At 37.0% G+C, this 24,024-nt stretch overlaps 2 protein-coding genes and 1 long non-coding RNA gene across 3 annotated transcripts in view; 1 reads left to right on the top strand and 2 right to left on the bottom strand.

Annotated features, from left to right (window-relative positions):
- Positions 1-634: 634 nt before the first annotated feature.
- LOC113466233 lies at positions 635-1,168 on the bottom strand. Its single transcript, XR_003390691.1, has 2 exons — positions 1,036-1,168; positions 635-961 (listed from the first exon to the last, which is right to left on the bottom strand). It is a non-coding gene; the product is annotated as an uncharacterized LOC113466233 (long non-coding RNA).
- A 2,189-nt stretch (positions 1,169-3,357) lies between these two features.
- On the top strand, positions 3,358-4,130 carry LOC113466232 (protein PET117, mitochondrial-like). The gene has a single exon (XM_026821439.1). The coding sequence runs from the start codon at positions 3,632-3,634 to the stop codon at positions 3,872-3,874; it is 243 nt and encodes an 80-aa protein (XP_026677240.1). The 5' UTR covers positions 3,358-3,631; the 3' UTR covers positions 3,875-4,130.
- A 90-nt stretch (positions 4,131-4,220) lies between these two features.
- The window catches only part of LOC103506372 (integrator complex subunit 9), a 59,501-nt gene continuing 39,697 nt past the window's right edge, over positions 4,221-24,024 (bottom strand). Inside the window, exons 14-15 of the mRNA XM_026821436.1 lie at positions 4,736-4,867; positions 4,221-4,229 (exon numbers count right to left, since the gene is read on the bottom strand). Coding sequence (XP_026677237.1) covers positions 4,221-4,229; positions 4,736-4,867 — 141 coding nt within the window. The remainder of the gene's footprint in view (positions 4,230-4,735; positions 4,868-24,024) is intronic.

Below are 24,024 nucleotides of genomic sequence, written 5' to 3'. Positions count from 1 at the left end.
ACAAGACATAGGTGTAGGCCCTGTAGGGGCTGGACAGCCATAAAGGATGGGTTAAGCTTCTACGAATCTACGAAGCATAGACAAGCCATGTAAGAGCTTGTTCCCACTTGTGAGTTACACTTTTTTTAATGACAAGTGGAAACGGACTCTTACTGTTGCACAACCGAGCAAGTCTCTCTTCTTTTTCTGCCTACTGGCGTAGGTACTGGCCTTGTGTAATCCAGCTATAACCACTACACCACTTGGGTTCATTTGAACCACTTTTGTGGATTTAGAAGAAGCACTTACCTTTACTTAGGACTAGTAACTACCACTCTTCACCTCTAAAATCACCTGCAGCACAAGATAAGCCTTCTACAACATCTGATCTGATCCTGAAAGCCTGACTACATGAACAAGACTTAGGTGTAGGGGCTGGACAGCCGTAAAGGATGGGTTAAGCTTCTACGAATCTACGAAGCATAGACAAGCCTTACTGTTGCACAACCGAGCAACTCTCTCTTCTTTTTCTGCCTACTGATGTACTGGCCTTGTGTAATCCAGCTATAACCACTACACCTCTTGGGTTCATTTGAACCACATTTGTGGATTTAGAAGAAGCACTTACCTTTTAAATCACTGTGCAAACTAGATGATCCTCCTCTTAAGAGTGTCCCATTGTGAAACAATTAACTTTGAAACACATTAAGTAACTGTCACTTGAAAATCAAATGGGTGGATATTAAAAGAAACACCAATTAGGTTTATTTGAATGAACTCTTTTATTTATCAAGCACAAGGTGATTTGCTACCTAAACGAATATTAAATACCCAGGATTGTTTTTTACACTTGACAATATTGTTATCTCTAGATTTGGGACAGAAATTTTAGCCGTAAAAAGGGTAAAAATAAATACCACCTGATCAAGCAAAAACGAAGTGAATTAGAAATTTTAAAGGACTGTTTTTGAAAGTAAATTACCTGAATGACCACCTGATCAAGCAAAAACGAAGTGAATTAGAAATTTTAAAGGACTGTTTTTGAAAGTAAATTACCTGAATGTGAGTAACAAAATATGAGAAATTGAAATTTACACTACCGACCAGCTAAATCTGAATTCTCTCTCTGCCACAAAAATTGTGATTGTGTGACTGTGCACTGTTGTGGTTGTGAGAAACATGAACTAAACTACACCTGCGAATGCGAATGCGAATTTGCGTTTGCGAAATGCGAACGAAGTACCTACGAGTCTTGCTGAAGCTCTGAGCTGAGCTCTGAAGTTTAGGAGAGATAAAATTTAAAATATGGCTATTTCTGTGATTATTTGGACTTCGTAAATGGAAGATTTACGATTACGACTTGAGATGGACAGATGGATGAATGGGTGATGGAAGCTGGATGGCAAGAGGAAAGAGGAAGCAGGAAATTCTCTCTCTGCCACAAAAATTGTGATTGTGTGACTGTGCACTGTTGTGGTTGTGAGAAACATGAACACTAAACTACACCTGCGAACTGCGAATGCGAATTTGCGAAATGCGAACGAAGTACGAGTCTTGCTGAAGCTCTGAGCTCTGAAGTTTAGGAGAGATAAAATTTAAAATATGGATATTTCTGTGATTAGGTATTTGGACTTCGTAAATGGATAATGGAATAAGGAATAAATGATCATTGAGACTTGAGATGAGATGGATGAATGGGTGATCAGTTGATGGAAGATGGATGGCAAGAGGAAGCAGGAACAAAATGGATTTGATACCACTAGCGCCATCTACCGGAAATTTGGTGGCACTTCTAGTACACGGGGTTCAAGAGTCTGGATAACGAATTCAATTTGAGAAAGTGAAGCAAGGAAATTTTAGCTGAATTCCTAACAAACGTTTGAACCGTTTTTTTATAGACTCTTTGTAAGTTTTCCTCAGAAGGAGCCTAGCCTAGGTAAATGAAGAAAAAGATCAGAAATGAGTAATTCTCTACCATACCCAGGATTGTTTTTTACACTTGACAATATTGTTATCTCTAGATTTGGGACAGAAATTTTAGCCGTAAAAAGGGTAAAAATAAATGCCACCTGATCAAGCAAAAACGAAGTGAATTAGAAATTTTAAAGGACTGTTTTTGAAAGTAAATTACCTGAATGAGTAACAAAATATGAAAAATTGAAATTTACACTACCGACCACCTAAATCTGAATTCTCTCTCTGCCACAAAAATTGTGATTGTGTGACTGTGCACTGTTGTGGTTGTGAGAAACATGAACACTAAACTACACCTGCGAACTGCGAATGCGAATTTGCGAAATGCGAACGAAGTACGAGTCTTGCTGAAGCTCTGAGCTCTGAAGTTTAGGAGAGATAAAATTTAAAATATGGATATTTCCCATGGATATTTCTGTGATTATTTGGACTTCGTAAATAGAAAAAAATGGTTGAGAGGTTGATTCGTTGATTGAGATGGATGAATGGAATGGGTGATGGAAGATGGATGGATTGGATGGCAAAAGGAAAGAGGAAGCAGGAACAAAATGGATTTGATACCACTAGCGCCATCTACCGGAAATTTTGTGGCAATTCTAGTACACGGAGGTTCAAGAGTCTGGATAACGAATTCAATTTGAGAAAGTGAAGCAAGGAAATTTTAGCTGAATTCCTAACAAACGTTTGGACCGTTTTTTATAGACTCTTTGTAAATTTTCCTCAGAAGGAGCCTAGCTTAGGTAAATGAAGAAAAAGATCAGAAATAATTCTCTACCTAGGTATTTTTGATTTTTTCTTAAAAATCGAAATGAGCTCGCGGGCCGCACGAAAGGAGCTGGCGGGCAGCAGTTTGTGTACACCTGATTTAGAACGTCTGGGCTGAACTGACATTCATCAGTGAACCCAACTCGGACATTTGAAACTTTTTTTACTTTCTTTTACAATACCTAGTATCGCATATTTATCGGCAGAAAGTCAGCTCCCATATATGGCGTAGTGGTGTCTGCGCTTGCCTTGCACGCGAAAGACCCGAGTTCGATTCCCGGCGGGGTCTAAAAAAAATGTATCATGCAAATGATTGATTCCGTGACTGACTGTTGACAGGATATATGCGGGGCCCACTCAGCCCTACATATGAAACGTTCAATATTCAAATAATGAGCTCGTCAGAACAATTTATTTTAGCTTTGGCTGGACAAGGTCAACTGACCTCCATTTACTACTGGGAATTCTACTTAGCTAATGGCTACAAGTACCAAGTGCAGTGTTGCCAGATGTGCGGTAATTACCGTATTTGTACGGTAATCTAGGTCTGGTACGGCAATGTGAAATGTGTACGGACTGTACGGTATTCTGTTTCTGAAATCTGAAATCTGATTATCTGATATCTGAATCTGACCATTTCCCATTTCGTCCATTTCTGATTCTGTAGTCTGTACTGTCTACTGTAGTCTAGTAGTCTGTTCTGTTCCGATTTTCTTTTTGAGAGGAGAGTTTTCCCGAGTAAATTTTGATAAGCTGCTGATAAGGTGAGATACACTTGATAACCTGACCTAGCATACCTGATTGTGCAATTGAAAAGTTCATCAGCCAACTCCAGTGAACTCCAATAAAGTCACCCCAGAGTGATTTGTTTTCAACAGGGATTCATGATCTCTAGGAGTCACCACTTCAATCAATGTCCTTAGCCTCCAAGATCACCTTAAGTTTAGCTCTAGTCTCTTCCTGTGGAGTTATATTTTCTGTCCATTATATGCAACAGTCTGAACGAGAGAAGTTACATGTCGGAGTGGTCAAAGATATAGAGAGACAGCGGAGAAGAAAACTGGAGAACATCAGCATACTGGAACAACAGCAAGAGTTGACAAGGAAATATCAAGAATCCCTGGAGCAAGAACCATCTGGAGATGTAAAATTGTAAGTTCCAAGACTATGGAGTGAAACATTCCAGAATCCACTAGTTGTAAAAGAAATTTTGTTTCATATAGTGAGGTTGAATAGATCATTAGGTCTTGTACTTGTACGAGTTCAAAATACTGAGAGGGTACATGTTTGTTGAGTTTAAGCTAAACATAACCTCTCTTGCTTGACAGTCACAGATAATTATGTCGGAATGTTCTACTAGAAATACTTCCAAATCTAATGATACTAGTCATCACCATAAATTAAAAGAGAAAGATTCAAATTCTTCAAAACCGAAGATTCAGAAAAGAGATCCTGTGAAGCCCAAGAACACTTCATTAGTTCTACTAGAAATACTTCCAAATCTAATGATACTAGTCATCACCATAAATTAAAAGAGAAAGATTCAAATTCTTCAAAACCGAAGATACAGAAAAGAGATCCTGTGAAGCCCAAGAACACTTCATTGTCTCACTTCGTCTCCTACCTCTCACTCCGTCTCCTACCTCATATTTCCCACCTCTCACTTCGTCTCCTACCTCATATTTCCCACCTCTTACTTCGTCTTCTACCTCATATTCCACACCTCTCACTTCGTCTCCTACCTCGCATTTCCCACCTCACACTTCGTCTCCTACCTCACACTTCTCTCACTATCTACTACCTATCTACTCACACTATCTACGATTATAGCATATAGGTATTATGGCAGACACGGTGGGCTTATCACAGATTATATTATTGTAGATTATTTTATTATTATAGATTTAGTTTTAGTTTAGTCTTAACATTGTACCACATACAATTGTATATTTGTACAAAATAAAATTGAAATTGAATAACTTACCACATTTTTAGATTTAGATGGTAGGTAACTTACCAAGTGGATTATGTATCCGGTGGCATTAGGTTCGACCTTAACATCCGTGATACCCTCATGTACAAGTCTCTCTACGAACTGTTCTACATCCAGTGCCCCAGTCTCATATTGGTGATGACGACTCGATGAAGACTGAAACAAATAATAGGTATTCATTTTATGTTAGGTCGTCTGACCAAATCTGGATCAACCTTGTATCATTACTAGCATTCCTTATAATTCTCACATTGAAGCTAGATACTGGTTATCTCAGCAACTACATTTCAGTACCCACACTGACATGGTGGAATGTGTTTACACCCCTCTTCATAGCTGATGCATTGAATGCATACTTTTGTGTGATCATTCTCATCAGAATGCATTTCAATGGAAGCTACAAGACAGCTTTCCTCCGAGCCACATGGTCAACATTGTTTCTAACATTTTATTTTCTGTTCAAACTACTCTTGTGTCGCAAGGTGACGGGCTACTCTCAACTGACTTACACAGAAGTTGTATGTCCAATATTTGTATTGTTTCAACTGATTGCTGTGAGGGCATGTCAGTTACCAAACATGTAGCATCAGGCCTACAACCGTGCACTAGAGCATGTGTATGAACCAAGTACTCGGCAAAATAGGAGACATCTTTATGTTATGGCTGCCATGGATGTGCCACCCAGGTCTGATGAACCTCCTTGTGTGAGGTACAGGGTACTTTAGATTCATTAAATTATGTATAGCCTTCCACTGTATAGGTAGGGGAAAAAATCAATGAACAAAAAATCAATACCTAGTGGAAATGTCAATGTCACTAACCATGGGTATTGGAATATGTGTCAAATTTAATAATACCTCACCAACTGATAATAATGTTCAAAATAGACATGACTCATGAGGTTTCATGAAGCCATGTAGGTACTTATCATCCCTTATTTTTTCTATGTATTGCTACAGTATGCTGTTGGTTTTGGGCACATTGGGTAATTTTTCTGTTGCAATAGTCATTTAATTAAATAGGAACACCATACAATGATGCAACAGCCCATATAATTTTCCCCTGGTATAAAATTATTGTTATGTAAAATGTATACCTATTTGATTTACTTGTCCATTATTAATAATACTTAAATGGCTTTTTTTTTTAGTTTAAAAAAAAATCATGATTATGTTGTTTTCTTGTAGATAATAAAATGAAGATACCATGTTGATATAACCAATGATTTAAATAATTTTATATTTATTTATCATTATTATTATTTTACATAGTTTCATTTACACTGAATGTGTACAATTTTGCAATATTAGTGCTTTTTAATACTGTTCAAGTTGGACTAAAAAGTCCCTTCACTCAGTAGGCTATTAATATTATATTCTATTCTCTATCCAGATGGTTATGACAGCAAGGAGTCATCAAAAAAGTAGGCTACGTTGCCAAACATATCGAAGGTGCAACGGTAGAAAATCTTTAAAAGAGGAAGGTACATTGCACAGTGATTCAACCTCTTGTAAAAAAAAGGTTACATATCGAAGCTACCTCTCCTCTGCTTTTTAAAAGAGAGAGTTTATAAAAATAGACCTTTTACCTTAATTGCAACAATGCAAGGAATTCTCGCATTCTGATTGGTTCTTTCATTTTGGGTCGATGACTCCTTGCTGTCATAACCATCTGGATAGAGAATAGTCGAATGTTTGAGACACTTCAGCTGGAATTAAACCCTTGCCTTCCTGATTACCAGGCGATTATCTTGGCCACTATACCACCAGGGCAGGCTTTTATAATCTCTGGATATTCTATTCTCTATCCAGATGGTTATGACAGCAAGGAGTCATCAAAAAAGTAGGCTACGTTGCCAAACATATCAAACTCAAAGGTGCAACGGTAGAAAATCTTTAAAACAGGAAGGTACATTGCACAGTGATTCAACCTCTTGTAAAAAAAAGGTTACAGATCGAAGCTACCTCTGCTTTTTAAAAGAGAGAGTTTATAAAAATAGACCTTTACCTTAATTGCAACAATGCAAGGAATTCTTGCATTCTGATTAGTTCTTTCATTTTGGGTCGATGACTCCTTGCTGTCATAACCATCTGAATAGAGAATAGTCGAATAACGTTTGAGATACTCGTACTTCAGCTGGAATTGAACCCTTGCCTTCCTGATTACCAGGCGATTATCTTGACCACTACACAACCAAGGCAGGCTTTTCTAATCTCTGGTTATGTTTTTCATCTCACACTGAAGATCGCCCCGGTCGGAAATCGAACAGGCGACCTGGCGCTTACAAGGTAGGCACGCTACCCTCCAACCTCTAAAAAGGCTGGGTTCCCTAAGATCAAATCTATCTTGTTGGAGGACATAATCTGAAAAAATTGGTAAGTCTGGGGGGTAGGGTGTCTGCCTTCTAAGCGCTAGGCCACGGGTTCGATTCCCGGCCGGGGAGGATTTAAATAGATAAGATTCGTTCTCGGAACGGCTGGCTTTCTCCTATCCTGTCTTCCTTTTCTCTTCCCTTTCGGGACGATGAGACCTCTGCAGTTAGAGTTCTCTCTATCGAACCTTTGAAACAAACAAAGGTACAAATAATAATAATAATAAAATCCAAACTTTCGGAGCCTGGCCTACAGTAAAAGAGAAAAATTAAGCTCGAAAAAGGGGGGACGGGACTCAGCATCCCTTTGTACTAAGAGCGTCCTCTTTGCAGTCAATTTCCATAAATCAATAATCTTTTTACACTGGTAATGCCGCCACTGGTTGCTACCCAATTATCTTTACAAGGTTGAGAGCACCCCGAATTTCAAACACAAATTACTTCGTCCCCGCCGCAAATCGAATCCGGGATACCCGGCGTTCACTCCTAGTGTGATGCCCACTACCCACTAGGCCACGGAGAGAGAAGGAAGACAGGACAGGAGAAAGCCAGCCGTTCCGAGAAAACGAACCTTATCTCTGTTCATGATAAACTCTGTCCCCGGTGGGAATCGAACCCGCGACCACTTTTAGATTTAGATGGTAACTTACCACATTTTTAGATTTAGATGGTAACTTAACACATTTTTAAATTTAGATGGTAACTTACCACATTTTTAGATTTAGATGGTAACTTACCACATTTTTAGATTTAGATGGTAACTTACCACATTTTTAGATTTAGATGGTAACTTACCACATTTTTAGATTTAGATGGTAACTTAACACATTTTTAGATTTAGATGGTAACTTACCACATTTTTAGATTTAGATGGTAACTTACCACATTTTTAAATTTAGATGGTAACTTACCACATTTTTAGATTTAGATCGTAACTTACCACATTTTTAGATTTAGATGGTAACTTAGATTTTAGGATTATTGAGATATTGGGAAAATCCTACAATGCTGCAGTGAGCACCAAAGTTGTGATATAATAACACAAAGAAACTGCATGGATATTTTCATTGATGATTTCAAATTTAAATCATCGTTTTGCTGTGATCTGCAACCAGTCATAGACTGACAGCCGCTTTATTTGAATATACTTAAATAAATGTTTCTCTCTTTTCTTTTCAGTACATACAATTACAAGAGACAGTAATGAACATCACCGTCCTGCCGTTTTTAATGGTTTGGTTTCTGTCATTCTACCAAATAGCGTGCATGAAACATTTGCCCAAGTCCAACTGTATCAAAATAGTCGTTGAATTCTTCTCCGTGTTTTTGGGAGCTTATTTTATAATTTCTCAGGTAGACAAACTGAACTTTTTAGTCCGTCCTTCCTTTATTATTACTAATAATAAAAGGTATAGTGGACGGACTATTGTATTCGCTTCGGTGTCTTCTGTCTGTCGGTCGGGGTGGAATGTGTTTACACCCCTCTTCATAGCTGATGCATTGAATGCATACTTTTGTGTGATCATTCTCATCAGAATGCATTTCAATGGAAGCTACAAGACAGCTTTCCTCCGAGCCACATGGTCAACATTGTTTCTAACATTTTATTTTCTGTTCAAACTACTCTTGTGTCGCAAGGTGACGGGTTACTCTCAACTGACTTACACAGAAGTTGTATGTCCAATATTTGTATTGTTTCAACTCAGACAGCTTTCCTCCGAGCCACATGGTCAACATTGTTTCTAACATTTTATTTTCTGTTCAAACTACTCTTGTGTCGCAAGGTGACGGGCTACTCTCAACTGACTTACACAGAAGTTGTATGTCCAATATTTGTATTGTTTCAACTGATTGCTGTGAGGGCATGTCAGTTACCAAACATGTAGCATCAGGCCTACAACCGTGCACTAGAGCATGTGTATGAACCAAGTACTCGGCAAAATAGGAGACATCTTTATGTTATGGCTGCCATGGATGTGCCACCCAGGTCTGATGAACCTCCTTGTGTGAGGTACAGGGTACTTTAGATTCATTAAATTATGTATAGCCTTCCACTGTATAGGTAGGGGAAAAAATCAATGAACAAAAAATCAATACCTAGTGGAAATGTCAATGTCACTAACCATGGGTATTGGAATATGTGTCAAATTTAATAATACCTCACCAACTGATAATAATGTTCAAAATAGACATGACTCATGAGGTTTCATCAAGCCATGTAGGTACTTATTATCCCTTATTTTTTCTATGTATTGTACAGTATGCTGTTGGTTTTGGGCACATTGGGTAATTTTTTTGTTGCAATAGTCATTAAATTAAATAGGAACACCATACAATGATGCAATGTAAAATGTATACCTATTTGATTTACTTGTCCATTATTAATAATACTTAAATGGCTTTTTTTTAGTAAAAAAAAATCATGATTATGTTGTTTTCTTGTAGATAATAAAATGAAGATACCATGTTCAATAACCAAAAATAATTTTATATTTATTTATCATTATTATTATTTTACATAGTTTCATTTACAGCCTAGTGCTTAAAAGGCATACACCCTACCCCCCAGACTTACCAATTTTTTCAGATTATGTCCTCCAACAAGATAGATTTGATCTTAGGGAACCCAGCCTTTTTAGAGGTTGGATGGTAGCGTGCCTACCTTGTAAGCGCCAGGTCGCCTGTTCGATTTCCGACCGGGGCGATCTTCAGTCTGAGATGAAAAACATAACCAGAGATTAGAAAAGCCTGCCTTGGTGGTGTAGTGGCCAAGATAATCGCCTGGTAATCAGGAAGGCAAGGGTTTAATTCCAGCTGAAGTATCTCAAACGTTATTCGACTATTCTCTATCCAGATGGTTATGACAGCAAGGAGTCATCAAAAAAGTAGGCTACGTTGCCAAACATATCAAAGGTGCAACGGTAGAAAATCTTTAAAAGAGGAAGGTACTTGCACAGTGCTTCCTCCCACATCGCACAGTGATTCAACCTCTTGTAAAAAAAGGTTACATATCGAATAGACCTTTACCTTAATTGCAACAATGCAAGGAATTCTCGCATTCTGGTTCTTTCATTTTGGGTCAATGACTCCTTGCTGTCATAACCATCTGGATAGAGAATAGTCGAATAACGTTTGAGATACTTCAGCTGGAATTAAACCCTTGCCTTCCTGATTACCAGGCGATTATCTTGGCCACTACACCACCAAGGCAGGCTTTTCTAATCTCTGGTTATGTTTTTCATCTCAGACTGAAGATCGCCCCGGTCGGAAATCGAACAGGCGACCTGGCGCTTACAAGGTAGGCACGCTACCATCCAACCTCTAAAAAGGCTGGGTTCCCTAAGATCAAATCTATCTTGTTAGAGGACATAAACTGAAAAAATTGGTAAGTCTGGGGGGTAGGGTGTATGCCTTTTAAGCACTAGGCCACGGGTTCGATTCCCGGCCGGGGAGGATTGAAATAGATAAGATTCGTTCTCGGAACTGCTGACTTTCTCCTATCCTGTCTTCCTTTTCGGGACAAGTTAGAGTTCTCTCTATCGAACCTTTGAAACAAGCAAAGGTACCCTACTCACATATCTTTTCTAAAATGTATTGAGACACTGCAGCAGAATATTCCGTAGCTTGATTCTGATTTTCTCGGATGAGGAACACAGAATGTGAGTTGACTTGTCATCCACAGTGATGAGACAATCTTCATTTAGCTGAGAACAAGAAAAAGAAACGAAGCAATTGAAGCACGCTATGATTTAAAAAAAAAAATAATAATAGGACTTATCCAAACCTGGTCGAGTGAAGTGTGTAGGTACTCCCAACTGAATTGTTGATAATTATGGTTTTGATAAATAATCTATGTATGTAGGTAATTACATCAAAACAAAGAAAGACAGAAAGCCCCCTGTAGCGGATATAGTTATTATACGAGTATGTAAGTATATCTTATAAACTTAAGTAGGTACTTAAGTATATGTTATAAACAGCAGTTTTCTAATCACTAATCAGTAGGTACAAAGGAACGTAGGTAGATACTAGAAAACACATTTGAAATGTATGAGGAATCATTGGAAAATAAAGGATGCAGACACCTAATTGATTAGAATGGCAGTAGCTCTTTCTAAAACCACCAAGGAGGTACATAATTATGTGGCTGGTGTAATCTAGATATAACAATACATTGAAGTTTGTTTATGTCAATTATTATTAATTAGATTAGTTTCATACTAGACACCCAAATTAGATAATGGCTTACTTACCTTATTTTATAATTGACTAGGGTTCTTTGTGGTACTACCGAAATCGAAGAGAGAAGGAAGACAGGATAGGAGAAAGCCAGCCGTTCCGAGAACGAACATTATCCCATCGGGATAAAATCCGCCCCCGGCGGGAATCGAACCCGCGGCCTAGCGCTTACAAGGCAGACGCACTACCAACTAAGCTAACTAGGCTGGCCATTAATTAGATTAGTTTCATACTAGACACCCAAATTAGATAATGGCTTACTTACCTTATTTTATAATTGACTAGGGTTCTTTGTGGTACTGTTTGTGGTATACTACCACAAAGAACCCTAAGGTAAGTAAGCCATTTTTTTATGTCCATCTGTTTTTATGTTCAGTTGCTCGTTGCACGTTGTCAGAATTCTCATCTTAGTTTTAATAAAAAGAAAAGTACAATCTTATTCTTATTCGATCAGCATGTTTGATTTCAATCTCAAGAAGATGGATGACAACAAAGTAGGACGCTACATATTCCTGCTTCCGCTTCATGTATTTGGATTGATAACCATCCCAAACTTTCATAAGCGTACCTGGATGAATAAAGCCCATAAACTTTACAATATCGTTATGTGGGCAGTAGCAGCATTTGCATTAATTCTTTTGTATGCAAGTACATTTATCAATGCAATTCACGATTTCTCCGAGTTCTTGCAAAGACTTTTTGAAAGTATGGCGACTATGACCTTTCTCGGTACCATTTTCTGCTATAACATTTTCTGGAGTCAGGTCAGTGAGTTGTTTGACCTTCAGGGAAGAATATACAAAGTTTCCAATAGAAAAAAATACAAGAAATACAAAAGGCAAGAATTCAAATTTCTGTCAACAGCCTTTTTGTTTACCACTCTCATCACAATGGGTTTCATCATGGAAACTTTGCTGCCAGCATCAGAGAGGACACTATGGTTAATGAGTTCCCTCTATTATAGAAAACATCCACACAGGATTTTACCATTCATCATATGGACTCCAAGTTTTATCGACCCAAGTGACATGGAGTATTTTGTTATATTTTATTTCATCGAGATATATATGATTCTAATATTACAAGTGACAATATTTTCCTTGGTAGTGATGCATACGCTAATTCCTACGTCCTTAATAGGACAGTATGAAATGCTTGGAGAATTCGTCAAGCTGATTGGTGTTGAACATAGAAATAAGTTTGGTGAATATATCTTCTATACTGATGTTGAAACCGGAGAGTATCTCACGAAAGGACAGATCTTGGGAAACAGGTAGGTACCTTGAGAAGTCTCTTTATAAAATTTGAATGACAAAACACATGAAATCCACAAAGAGATCTCTTTTGTTCATATCAAATTTCTTGCTCTCTCTATCCTCCTCGCTTATAAATTTTCTCCTCATCCCTCATCCCTTTCTCTATCTATCTCTTTAATGTACATAAATGACACAGCTTGATAGTTGAAATGGGTTTTGTCATAGGTAGATAGGCAGTTAATGTTATTTATTTAATTTATATCTATTATTTAAATACATAAGTCAAAATCTTACAGGGAATGCGAAACCGATTATCCAAGGATTAATAAAAAAACGACAAAGAAACTCAATCGTTGGAGGACGTTGAGATATCCTTCACTTTATTTGACACAAGTTCTGAGGCGGTATCAGGAGCTTAGTCAAGTCATGACCAAGGTAAGAAATGGGAATGTTCCTGACAGCTTTGGGTGGTATAGCGTTAGCCTGATCGAATAGGCCGAGGGTGCTACGGGCAAAAATAGACAAGTTTTGTCACTTTTGTAGTATTCTTTTGTTTTTATTGTAGCGGCTTCAGCTGTAGCCGAATGGTGATGGCCGAATAAAAAGAGAACTTATTTTATTTTATTTTTTTGACTGCCATTCACCGGGGTGATGTTCTAGCCATGTTTAACTAGCTCGTCCAGAACTGCAGTCAACCATCGTGAGGACTGAGGCTATTTGAAGAACTGAGCTAGGCTGGTTAGGGTTAGCTGTTCTCCTCCCTGTTTATAGCCCCAGAGCGAGTCACTAATCTACTCTCTGTTTAACGTTCCCTAGCCAGACAATGGATATTTTATTTTTTTGACTGCCATTCACCGGGGTGATGTTCTAGCCATGTTTAACTGGCTCGTCCAGAACTGCAGTCAACCATCGTGAGGACTGAGGCGATTTGAAGAACTGAGATAGGCTGGTTAGGGTTAGCTGTTCTCCTCCCTGTTTATAGCCCCAGAGCGAGTCACTAGTCTACTCTCTGTTTAACGTTCCCAAGCCAGACAATGGGATTCTCATTTCAAGTCATTTGATTTATTTTCCTTCGCTTTTTCAGTACAAAAGGTTACAGGACACTGTGCATGAATTCACAGTGATACCCTTTATAACGGTCTGGATTCTATCATTCTACCAGATGGCCTACATGAAACATTTGCCCAAGTGCAACTGCATCAAAATAGTCATTGAGTTCTTATGCGTATTTTTGGGTGAATTTAATTTAATTTATCAGTCTGATAAACTGAACACTTGCAATGAAATAATTGCTCGAGCAATCTATCAGAGTTGTTGGTACAACTGCTCTCCTCAAGAGAAGAAGAAAATTTGTGTATTTCTGAGTAATTCTCAACAAACATCAAAAGAATTATCCTTATTGGGCGGAATCGTAAAGGCGAATCGCCAACTATTCGTGAGCCTTATAAAAACTGCATTTTCCTTTATAAATTTCCTGAAAATGACAGGACGATTGTAAAATTGAATGCTAGTAAAAATATATTTCTGAAAACATTCCTAATCACACTCTAAACTTCTTCAAATTTCAAATAATAGGGTATCCCGTTTTAAAACAATTTAGGCACATTTAATTTAAATAATTTGTTCTTGTTGTTATTGTTAGGGATACTCTCACTGGAGTATCAACTCCAACTATAACATATTTATAATATTTATATGTAGGTACTTATGTACAATATTGTATACACCGTACATTACAGTTGAATGGGTAATTTCAGGACTTTTGTTGTTTTAGAAATAAATCCCAACAAATTAATGGACAGAAAATGACATAAGAAGTATGAACCAAATAGGTAATAACAATTAGGTATTATTAATTATTATCCGTACATTACAGTTGAATGGGTAATTTCAGGACTTTTGTTGTTTTAGAAATAAATCCCAACAAATTAATGGACAGAAAATGACATAAAAAGTATGAACCAAATAGGTAATAACAATTAGGTATTATTAATTATTAAATTATTACACATTCCTATCGCCTATATCTTAAATTCAAATGATCTGATTTATGGAGTTTCAGCGGAAAATGGTATATTTTCATATCCTCTTTCTACTAGTATCAATATCTCGATTTTGATAAGAAAAAGAAGAAGAAGAAGAAGAAGAAGAAGAAGAAGAAGAAGAAGAAGAAGAAGAAGAAAAAGGTGTTACCTAGGTATTTAGAACTTTCGATGTAATGGTAGAAGGTAGGTACTTGAAATGGAAATTCAAACTAAAAACATAAACGAAACTCAAATATTAGGCGAGCGAGGAAAAGTTTTCTCTCCCGCAGTCTCTGCACTCTGTGTATTTCTTTTTGTGGTTTTAGCGATCGAAAATTGATCATATCTCAGGATCGGTTTAGATTTTTGCAAAATCCTTTCTTATTGCACACCTAGACCATAAAAGGAATATTCCTATATTCCTACCAAAATTTCAGCTTTCTAGGTGTTGTGGTTCTAGAGATAGAGCGATCAGTGTGTGAACTATGAAATGTGAAATGTGAATGAGTGAATGGATCTCGTTCTTATAATATGTGAAATAATTACAACAATCCATATAAGCTCATTGACTGCTGCTGACTGAAAGATGTCGTGTGATGGTTCACGCGAGTTCTTTTTATTGTTTATGTTTCTGTAACTAACGTTTTTATATTACCAAATGTTGTAGAGATCACGAAAATCTTCCAACAAGAAGAAAAAAAGATTTAGCAAAGAAGCTCAAACAGTGGAGGACCCTGATCTACCCATCATTCTATTTGACACAAATTATGAGGCGTTATCAAGTGCTAAACCAAGTCATGAGTAAGGTAAGAATTGATTATCAGATGTATGTTCTGAGTTTTTTGTCGATCAAATATTGTAAATGGAAACTTGTTAAATTAAATTAATTAATTATTATCGACTAGTCCATAATAAAATTCTTATGCCAGCCACTCACACTCAGACCGGAAGTGTGTGGCGGAAAAGCTTTCGACCTGATTTGTCAGACCATACTTTCAAATGGAAATTTTGAAATTATGATGAATCATTTGAAAATAAAAGATGCAGGTGCCTCAGTGTATAATTGAATAGAATAGTAATAGCTCTTTCTGAAACTACCTACACAATCCAGATATTAAAGAGGAAACACAATTCAATTTATTTTCAGTTGCTCGTTGTTGGAAGTCCTAACTTGGTTTTACTTAAAAATAGTTTCATTTATTTTATAACATTATAACTCTCATATTCAGACGAAGCAGATACGACTCGAGCGAAATTGTAACAATAATTGTAACATCAATTTAAATCTCAGTAAAATAGATCTTATTCTGATACGATCAGCAAGTTTGATTTAATCTTAAGAAGATGGATTACAACAAAGTAAGGCGCTACATATTCCTGCTTCCACTTCATGTATTTGGATTGATAACCATCCCAAACTTTCATAAGCGTGCCTGGATGAATAAAGCCCTTATACTTTACAAAAACGTTATGTGGTTTTTATTTGCAATGGCAATACTTCTTTTGTGTGTTAGTGCATTTGTTCGTGCTATTCAAGAATTGTCTGAGTTCTTGCAAAGACTTTTCGAAGTAACTGCGAGTGTAACTTTTTTTGGTGTGATATTTGTGTATAAAATTCTGTTAAATCAGGTCATTGAGTTGTTTGACCTTCAAGAAAAAGTGTTCAAAGTGTCCAATATAAAAATTTACAAGAAAAACCAAAGGCAAGAGATCAATTTTCTGGCAACAGCCTTTCTGTTTACCACTCTTATCACAATGGGTTTCATCATCGAAACATTGCTGCCAGCATCAGAGAGGACACTATGGTTAATGAGTTCCCTCTATCATAGAAAAAATCCACACAGAATTTTACCATTCATCATATGGACTCCAAGATTCATCGACTTGAGTGACATGGAGTATTTTGTTATATTTTATTTCGCCGAGATGTATATGATTCTATTATTACAATTAGTAGTGTTTGAAACTGTGGTCATGGAGATCATTATTCCTGCTTCCACTTCATGTATTTGGATTGATAACCATCCCAAACTTTCATAAGCGTACCTGGATGAATAAAGCCCATAAACTTTACGAAAAAGTCATGTGGTTTTTATTTACGATGACAATACTTCTTTTGTGTTTTAGTGCATTTGTTCGTGCTATTCAAGATTTGTCCGAGTTTTTGCAAAGACTTTTTGAAGTAACTACGAGTGTAACTTATTTTGGCGTAATATTTGTGTATAAGATTCTGTTAAATCAGGTTATTGAGTTATTTGACCTTCAAGAGAGAATATTCAAAGTTTCCAATAGAAAAATTTACAAGAAGTACACAAGGCAAGAATTCATTTTTCTAGCAACAGCATTTTTGTTTGTCACTCTTATCACAATGGGTATCATTTTAGAAACTTTACTGCCAGCATCAGAGAGGACACTAAGGTTAATGAGTTCCCACTATCACAGAAAACATCCACACAGAATTTTACCATTCATCATATGGACTCCAAGTTTCATCGACCCAAGTGACATGGAGTATTTTGTTATATTTTATTTCGCCGAGATGTATATGATTCTATTATTACAATTAGTAGTGTTTGAAACTGTGGTCATGGAGACCATCGTTCCCACATCATTATTAGGACAGTATGAAATGCTTGGAGAATTCGTCAAGCTGATTGGTGTTGGACATAGAAATAAGTTTGGTGAATATATCTTCTATACTGCTATATAAGTACCCCCAATGGTACTTTTCAGGAACGGTTTGAATTATTTATTTCATTAAAATTCTTGCTTCTGTCTTGATTCTATATAGGTATAGGATTCATTTTATATTAGGTCGTCTGACTGGGGGACGTTAAACAGGAAGTAGACCAGCTTAGTCTGGCTGGGGGACGTTAAACAGGGAGTAGACCAGCTTCGTCTTCCTGGGGGACTTTAAACAGGGAGTAGACCAGCTTCGTCTTCCTGGGGGACTTTAAACAGGGCGTACACCAACCTGAACTTCCTTTGCTAAAGAAATAGCAAAGGTTGAGTGCGAAGGGCATCCACTCGTAAAATTTCTGGCCCAAAGCAATCACCCTAGTTAGATTGAGAGGTTGACGAAAAACGCCGACCCCGTCTGTACACAGGAAAAGGCGAAGAAGAAGATTAATTTTACATTAGGAGGTCCGGGATATTTCGGGACGTTCCAATATATCAGAGTGGTTGGTACAACTGTACTCCTCAAGAGAGGAAGAAAATTTGTGTATTTCTAAAGAATGCTCAACAAGAAAGAGATATAGCAGTACTAGGCAGAACTTACAAGATAAACCGTCGACTATATTTGATCTTTATAAAAGTAGCATTTTCATTTATTAATTTCCTGAAAATGACAGGACGGTTGTAAAATTGAATCAGTATGTATTTATTTCTTTGAATGTCGAGACACTTTGTTAACATTGATGAAAATGACAGGACGGTTGTAAAATTGAATCAGTATGTATTTATTTCTTTGAATGTCGAGACACTTTGTTAACATTGATTTCTATACTGATGTTGGAACTGGAGAGTATCTCACTGAAAACCAGATCATGAATAACAGGTAAGTATGTAAAGTATTCCTGAAATATACGCGGCAGAAATTATGTGAAATAATTACAACAATCCATATAAGCTCATTAACTGCTGCTGACTGAAAGATGTCGTGTGATGGTTCACGCGAGTTCTATCTATTGTTTATGTTTCTGTAACTAACGTTTTCATATTACCAAATGTTGTAGAGATCACGAAAATCTTCCAACACGAAGAAAAAAAGATTTAGCAAAGAAGCTCAAACAGTGGAGGACCCTGATCTACCCATCATTCTATTTGACACAAATTATGAGGCGTTATCAAGTGCTAAACCAAGTCATGAGTAAGGTAAGAATTGAGCATCAGATATTATCGACTAGTCTATATTAAAATTCTTATGCCAGCCACTCACAGCTCACACTCAGACCGGAAGTGTGTGGCGGAAAAGCTTCCGACCTGATTTGTCAGACCACACTTTCTAGATTTTTTTTGGAACTAAATAGCTTGAACTAAAAAGAAATGCAGAAACGCGTGATTATTTGTTATTTCCTGACGAAAAAGAGTGCTCCAAAGAGAGACCAAGAAGATCCAAAAAAGACCCAGCATCACCTACACTTACAAAGCACAGACAATACAAGTATCTAGTATCTAGTGTTGACATTTGATGTGTTTTCCTTTCAGTACATGAGCTTACAGGAGGCCGCATTTAACATCGTGGCCATACCTTATCTGATAACTTGGATTCTATCATTCTACCAGATGGCCTACATGAAACATTTGCCCAAGTCCAACTGCATCAAAATAATAATCCAGTTCATATGCACATTTTTGGGTTGTTGTAATTTAATTCATCACGCAGCCAAACTGAACACATGCAATGAAATAATTGCTCAAGCAATATATCAGAGTGGTTGGTACAACTGTACTCCTCAAGAGAGGAAGAAAATTTGTGTATTTCTAAAGAATGCTCAACAAGAAAGAGAAATGGCAGCACTGGGCAGAATTTACAGGATAAACCGTCAACTATATTTGATCTGTATAAAAGCTTCATTTTCATTTATTAATTTTTTGAAAATGACAGGAAGATTTTAAAATTGAATCAGTATGTATTTAATTCTTTGAATGTCGACACACTTTGTTTACTTCAATTTTTTTGAATAAAAATAAAAATGGCAAATACTATTATCTAATCGTTTTATTAGTTTGTCTTCCAAAGCGTCTTGGACAATTCGTTAATTTCCTAGCAGAGAGGGCAAAAGCTGATCTCCAGTCACTGATTAGGTATGTTTGCATATTGCATGATTTCTTTCTGGACAAATCTTTTGTCCAGAAAAAATATACCTACCATCAATTGTCTCGAAAACTATATAAGACGGGTTAAATATTTGTAGCATAGAGACCTCTCTTTTGCTTGGGGAAGTTCATGTGAGGCCATTGCGTACGAGAGCGTATGTCGTGACGTCAGGATAAAAAATTTACCAATTTTTTTCTTCTTCTTTCAAATCTACTTATCTCGGGATCTAGAAGTCGTAGGAGGTCTTTAACAAAGACAGATTCCCTAGTTTTTTTTGCTCTTTCACTATTTAAAACCTCACTTAAATATGCGCATAAGGTCGGTTGTCTTTGTTCCAAAGATAGCTATAACGACACAACGAGGAACATTTAATGAGGTATAAAATATACAAAACAATATAGATAAAATATACAATTAGATGACAACAAAAAATGACTGGAAGACATCGCTGGCAGATACTAGGCACCTACCATCCTATAATCAGCAATTTTCTAATCAATCTAATCAGTAGGTAGGATACCACGTGGCTACCTACAGACAATTATTATTAATTAGATTCATATTAGACACCCAAATTAGATAATGGCTTACCTTATTTTATAATTGACTAGGGTTCTTCGTGGTCAATTATAAAATAAGGTAAGCCATTACCTACAAACAAACACAACATTTCAAATTCTGATGAATCATTGAAAACAAACGATGGAATAAGTAATTGACAGTAGTTAAAACACAATGTCCTAGGAATGGAATCTCTTTTTAAAACAAGCCTACATAATTATGTGGATGGTGTTATTCAGATATAGAGGTAGAACAATTCAATTATGTTTGTGTAAAATTCACCCGTTTTTATTTTCAGTTGCTCGTTGCCATTTTTTTTTCTTTTGTAAAAATAAAAATGGCAAAAAATATTATTTAATAATTAAGTTTGTCTTCCAAAGCGTATTCGACAATTCTTTAATTTCCTTGCAGAGAGGGAAAAAGCTGATCTCCAAACACCGATTAAGTAGATCTGCATATTGCATGATTTCTTTCTGGACAAAAGTTAAATATGTGCATAAGGTCGGTTGTCTTTGTTCCAAAGATAGCTATAACGACACAATGAGGAACATTTAATGAGGTATAAAATATACAATTAGATGACAACAAAAAAATGACTGGAAGACATCGCTGGCAGATATACTAGGCACCTATATCCCATAATCAGCAATTTTCTAATCAGTAGGTAGGATACCACGTGGATACCTACAGACAACCCAACATTTCTAATTCTGATGAATCATTGAAAACAAGGGATGGAATGAGTAATTGAATGCTGGAACAATGACTTAGGCATTTAATAAATTTGTCTAGCCTGAGACAGCATACTATTTTTGTATTGTGTTTCTTCGAAAGCTTATTTGTTTAACTTTCAGTTGTTGCATGAATTCTCTAGAACTAGGACCTAGGATTCAATTGAAGATAACAATAGTCTTACGCAAATTGGATAATTCTATGCACCTCACCTCCAGGTAATTATTTATTTAAAGAGATGACAGTTGACAAATAGCAAATAAATTTGATGAAGATTGGACAAGATGGAATATAAAAAAGTAAGACGCTACATATTCCTGCTTCCACTTCATGTATTTGGATTGATAACCATCCCAAACTTTCATAAGCGTACCTGGATGAATAAAGCCCATAAACTTGTTTACAAAAAAATTATATGGGGTCTGATATCCTTAGTGACGCTTCTTGTAATAGTGAATACATTCATTAACGCTATTCATGATTTGTCAGAGTTCTTGCAAAGGCTTTTTGAAATAACTGCGGCTATGACATTTTTTACAATAATGTTTGGATATGACATTCTGATAAATCAGGTCATTGAGTTGTTTGACCTGCAAGAAAAAGTGTTCAAAGTTTCCAATAGAAACATTTACAAGAAATGCATCTTGAAGGAGTACACACTTCTGATAACTGCTCTGCTATTTACCATTCTCGTGTCGATGGGTTATATCATAGAAACTTTACTGCCAGCATCGGAGAGGACATTATGGTTAATGAGTTCCCTTTATCATAGTAAACATCCACACAGGATTCTACCAATCATTATCTGGACACCAAGTTCCATCGATGTGACAGACGATCATTATTTTGTTCCATTCTATTTAATTGAACTCTATGCAACTCTATTGCTGCATATGGCAACATTTGAAGCGGCAGTGTTGCAAACCATCGTTCCTACATCCTTGTTAGGGCAGTATGAAATGCTTGGAGAATTCGTCAAGCTGATGGGCGTTGAACATAGAGATTACTTTGGTGAACACATCTTCTATTTTGACATTGCAGCAGGAAGATACCTCACTGAAACCCAGATTCTAAACAGGTTCGTAATTAGATTATTATTATCATTTTTATTATTATTATTTTTTTTTAAATGGGATTAAAAAATCAACACAGGAAACTTAGGTAGCACATGAAACAAAAACACTAGGTATTTTCAAGAAATACGAGTCAATGTTCATGAAATGGGGGGGTAGAAGATTTCACTTGGGGTAAGTTTGCAAATGAAAATGTGATGTAGGCAATGAAATAGCGAATAACATGCGTTTGGGTACCTATTAGATAATTCTGATACTTTTTCATCATAGGTACTGTCTGTGTTTCTTTTTTTCCCATTAGGCGCCTTAACACTTGCGTGTCGTTCGCGCCGTATACTGTTTTTGACCTGGGAGTTTTAAATTGAGTTTTTTAATGGAAATATTACAGGGCCAACGAAAGACAACATACAAGGGTACAAAACATGGAAGTGAAGCTCAAATATTGGAGGACACTGATCTACCCTAGATTCTACTCCACACAGGTTGTCAGGCGGTATCAAGTGTTAAACCAAGTCATGAACAAGGTAAGGAATGAGAGATTTTCAAGCAGTCTTTTTCTTCACCTTTTCCCGTGTACAGACGGGGTCGGCGTTTTTCGTCAGTACATGGAAAAATGAAAATTTGAATAGGCCATAACTCCGGCCCTGGTTGTCGGATCGAGCTCAAACTTGTACCAAAGTACTACGTTCTTGAAGACCTTTGATATGATGTATCACAAACAGGGGGTTCTTATTTAAGATTTTAAAGTTGGCCCCCGTTTCGCAAAATATCCGCATTAAAAATCAAAAAGTTACGGGTTTTTTGTTTTTCAAAATTTCAAACAGGCTTCGAGAAAAACAATTTAAGCATAACTTCTGGGACACCCTGTATATGTATCCTCAATAATTGGACAAAGGTAGCTAGTCCCAATAATGGGGCACATGGATTCCAAATTACATTATGTGAACGATAAGGTGTGAGTGTGAATAATTACATATTTAATGATATTCGGAACCGAAGAACACCTATTCCGTCCGCGAACCCAAAATCATCCGTTTGCGTAAAAAAAGAGGTTATATGAAGTGCAAATCATGGATCAAAATTAATTTAACATTTTTGGTGCTTCCCCTATTGGCGGCAGAACATGGAAAAATGTTGTTGTTGATGCTGTTTTAGCGGCTTTAGCTTTCGCCGAATGGCAATAGCAGAATAAAGAAAAGATATCTTTTGTGTCTGCGATACACCGGGGTGATGGTCTCTAGCTCTAGCCATGTTAAATTGGCTGGTTCGTCCTGAACCGCAGTCAACCATTGTGAGGACTTGTGCTTGGTCTTTAAAAGCAGAGAGAACCTTTTGAAGAACTGCCAGCTCGCTAGACTGGTGACTGGTTAGGGTTAGTTGTTCTTGTTCTCCTCCCTGTTTATAGTCCCACAGCCAGACGCTAAGAGTCATTTCACACTGAGCGGATTTTTACCGCGCGGATTCCGCTCTCGCGGTTTTTTTCGCCTAGTCAATGAGTGTTTAATGAGTCCTTTCACACACAGCGGTATTCTAGTGAAATCCGCGCGTTTTCCCTGCGGATCCGCTGGACGTCCGCAGAAATTTAGACCCGCGATCGCGGTTTTTTTCCCGCTGCAGTAGTAGTCATATTAGAAGTGTTGTGATGTAAGGAATATTGATAATAATTTTTAATTTCTTGAAGTGTTACCTACGTAAATGTAAACCGCTGTGTGTGAAAGAAATCGCGGATTTTGCAGGCGGTAAAAATCCGCTCAGTGTGAAATGAGCCTAAAAGGGCCTCCCAGTTTAGGGATAACAAAAGGAGGTTGACGGCAGGGACTAGAGTTTAATAGTAGGCTCAACGCAGGGAATTGATCTTTATGTATTAATACATAAAGATATATTGCCTACGCTTCTATGCGGATAGCGCTTAGTAAGGACTGTTAGAAAACTTGACAGAAGAGTTAGTGCATTGTTCGACTGCTATACCTTCCGAACCAAACAGTAAGAAATCATTTCCTATGTCCGGTATAACATACGTCATCAACGGTTTAAAATCGTACCTCTCCCAGTCTATGACTCACTAATCGCGTTGACTCAGTACACTCATCTGCTGTAAGCGTCCACGCTCTAGTCTCAACTAGAAATTGATGTTCCATGCGATCTATAAGCTCTCTATATTATAAATGAGCTAGGACTGTCGGATCCCGGCCTCAATACCGGAAAATTTAAAAAGGTACAAGGGCACAGACCGAT

The sequence above is a fragment of the Diaphorina citri genome, unplaced genomic scaffold, assembly GCF_000475195.1.
Source record: "Diaphorina citri unplaced genomic scaffold, Diaci psyllid genome assembly version 1.1 scaffold231, whole genome shotgun sequence".
NCBI lineage: Eukaryota > Metazoa > Arthropoda > Insecta > Hemiptera > Psyllidae > Diaphorina > Diaphorina citri.
Note: the sequence above shows the minus strand (reverse complement) of the source record. Positions and strands in the feature narration are given on the sequence as shown.

What these genes read in the sequence shown, in the direction of transcription:
- LOC113466232 (XM_026821439.1), top strand. Translation starts at nt 3,632, where the DNA reads ATGTCCTTAGCCTCCAAGATCACCTTAAGTTTAGCTCTAGTCTCTTCC.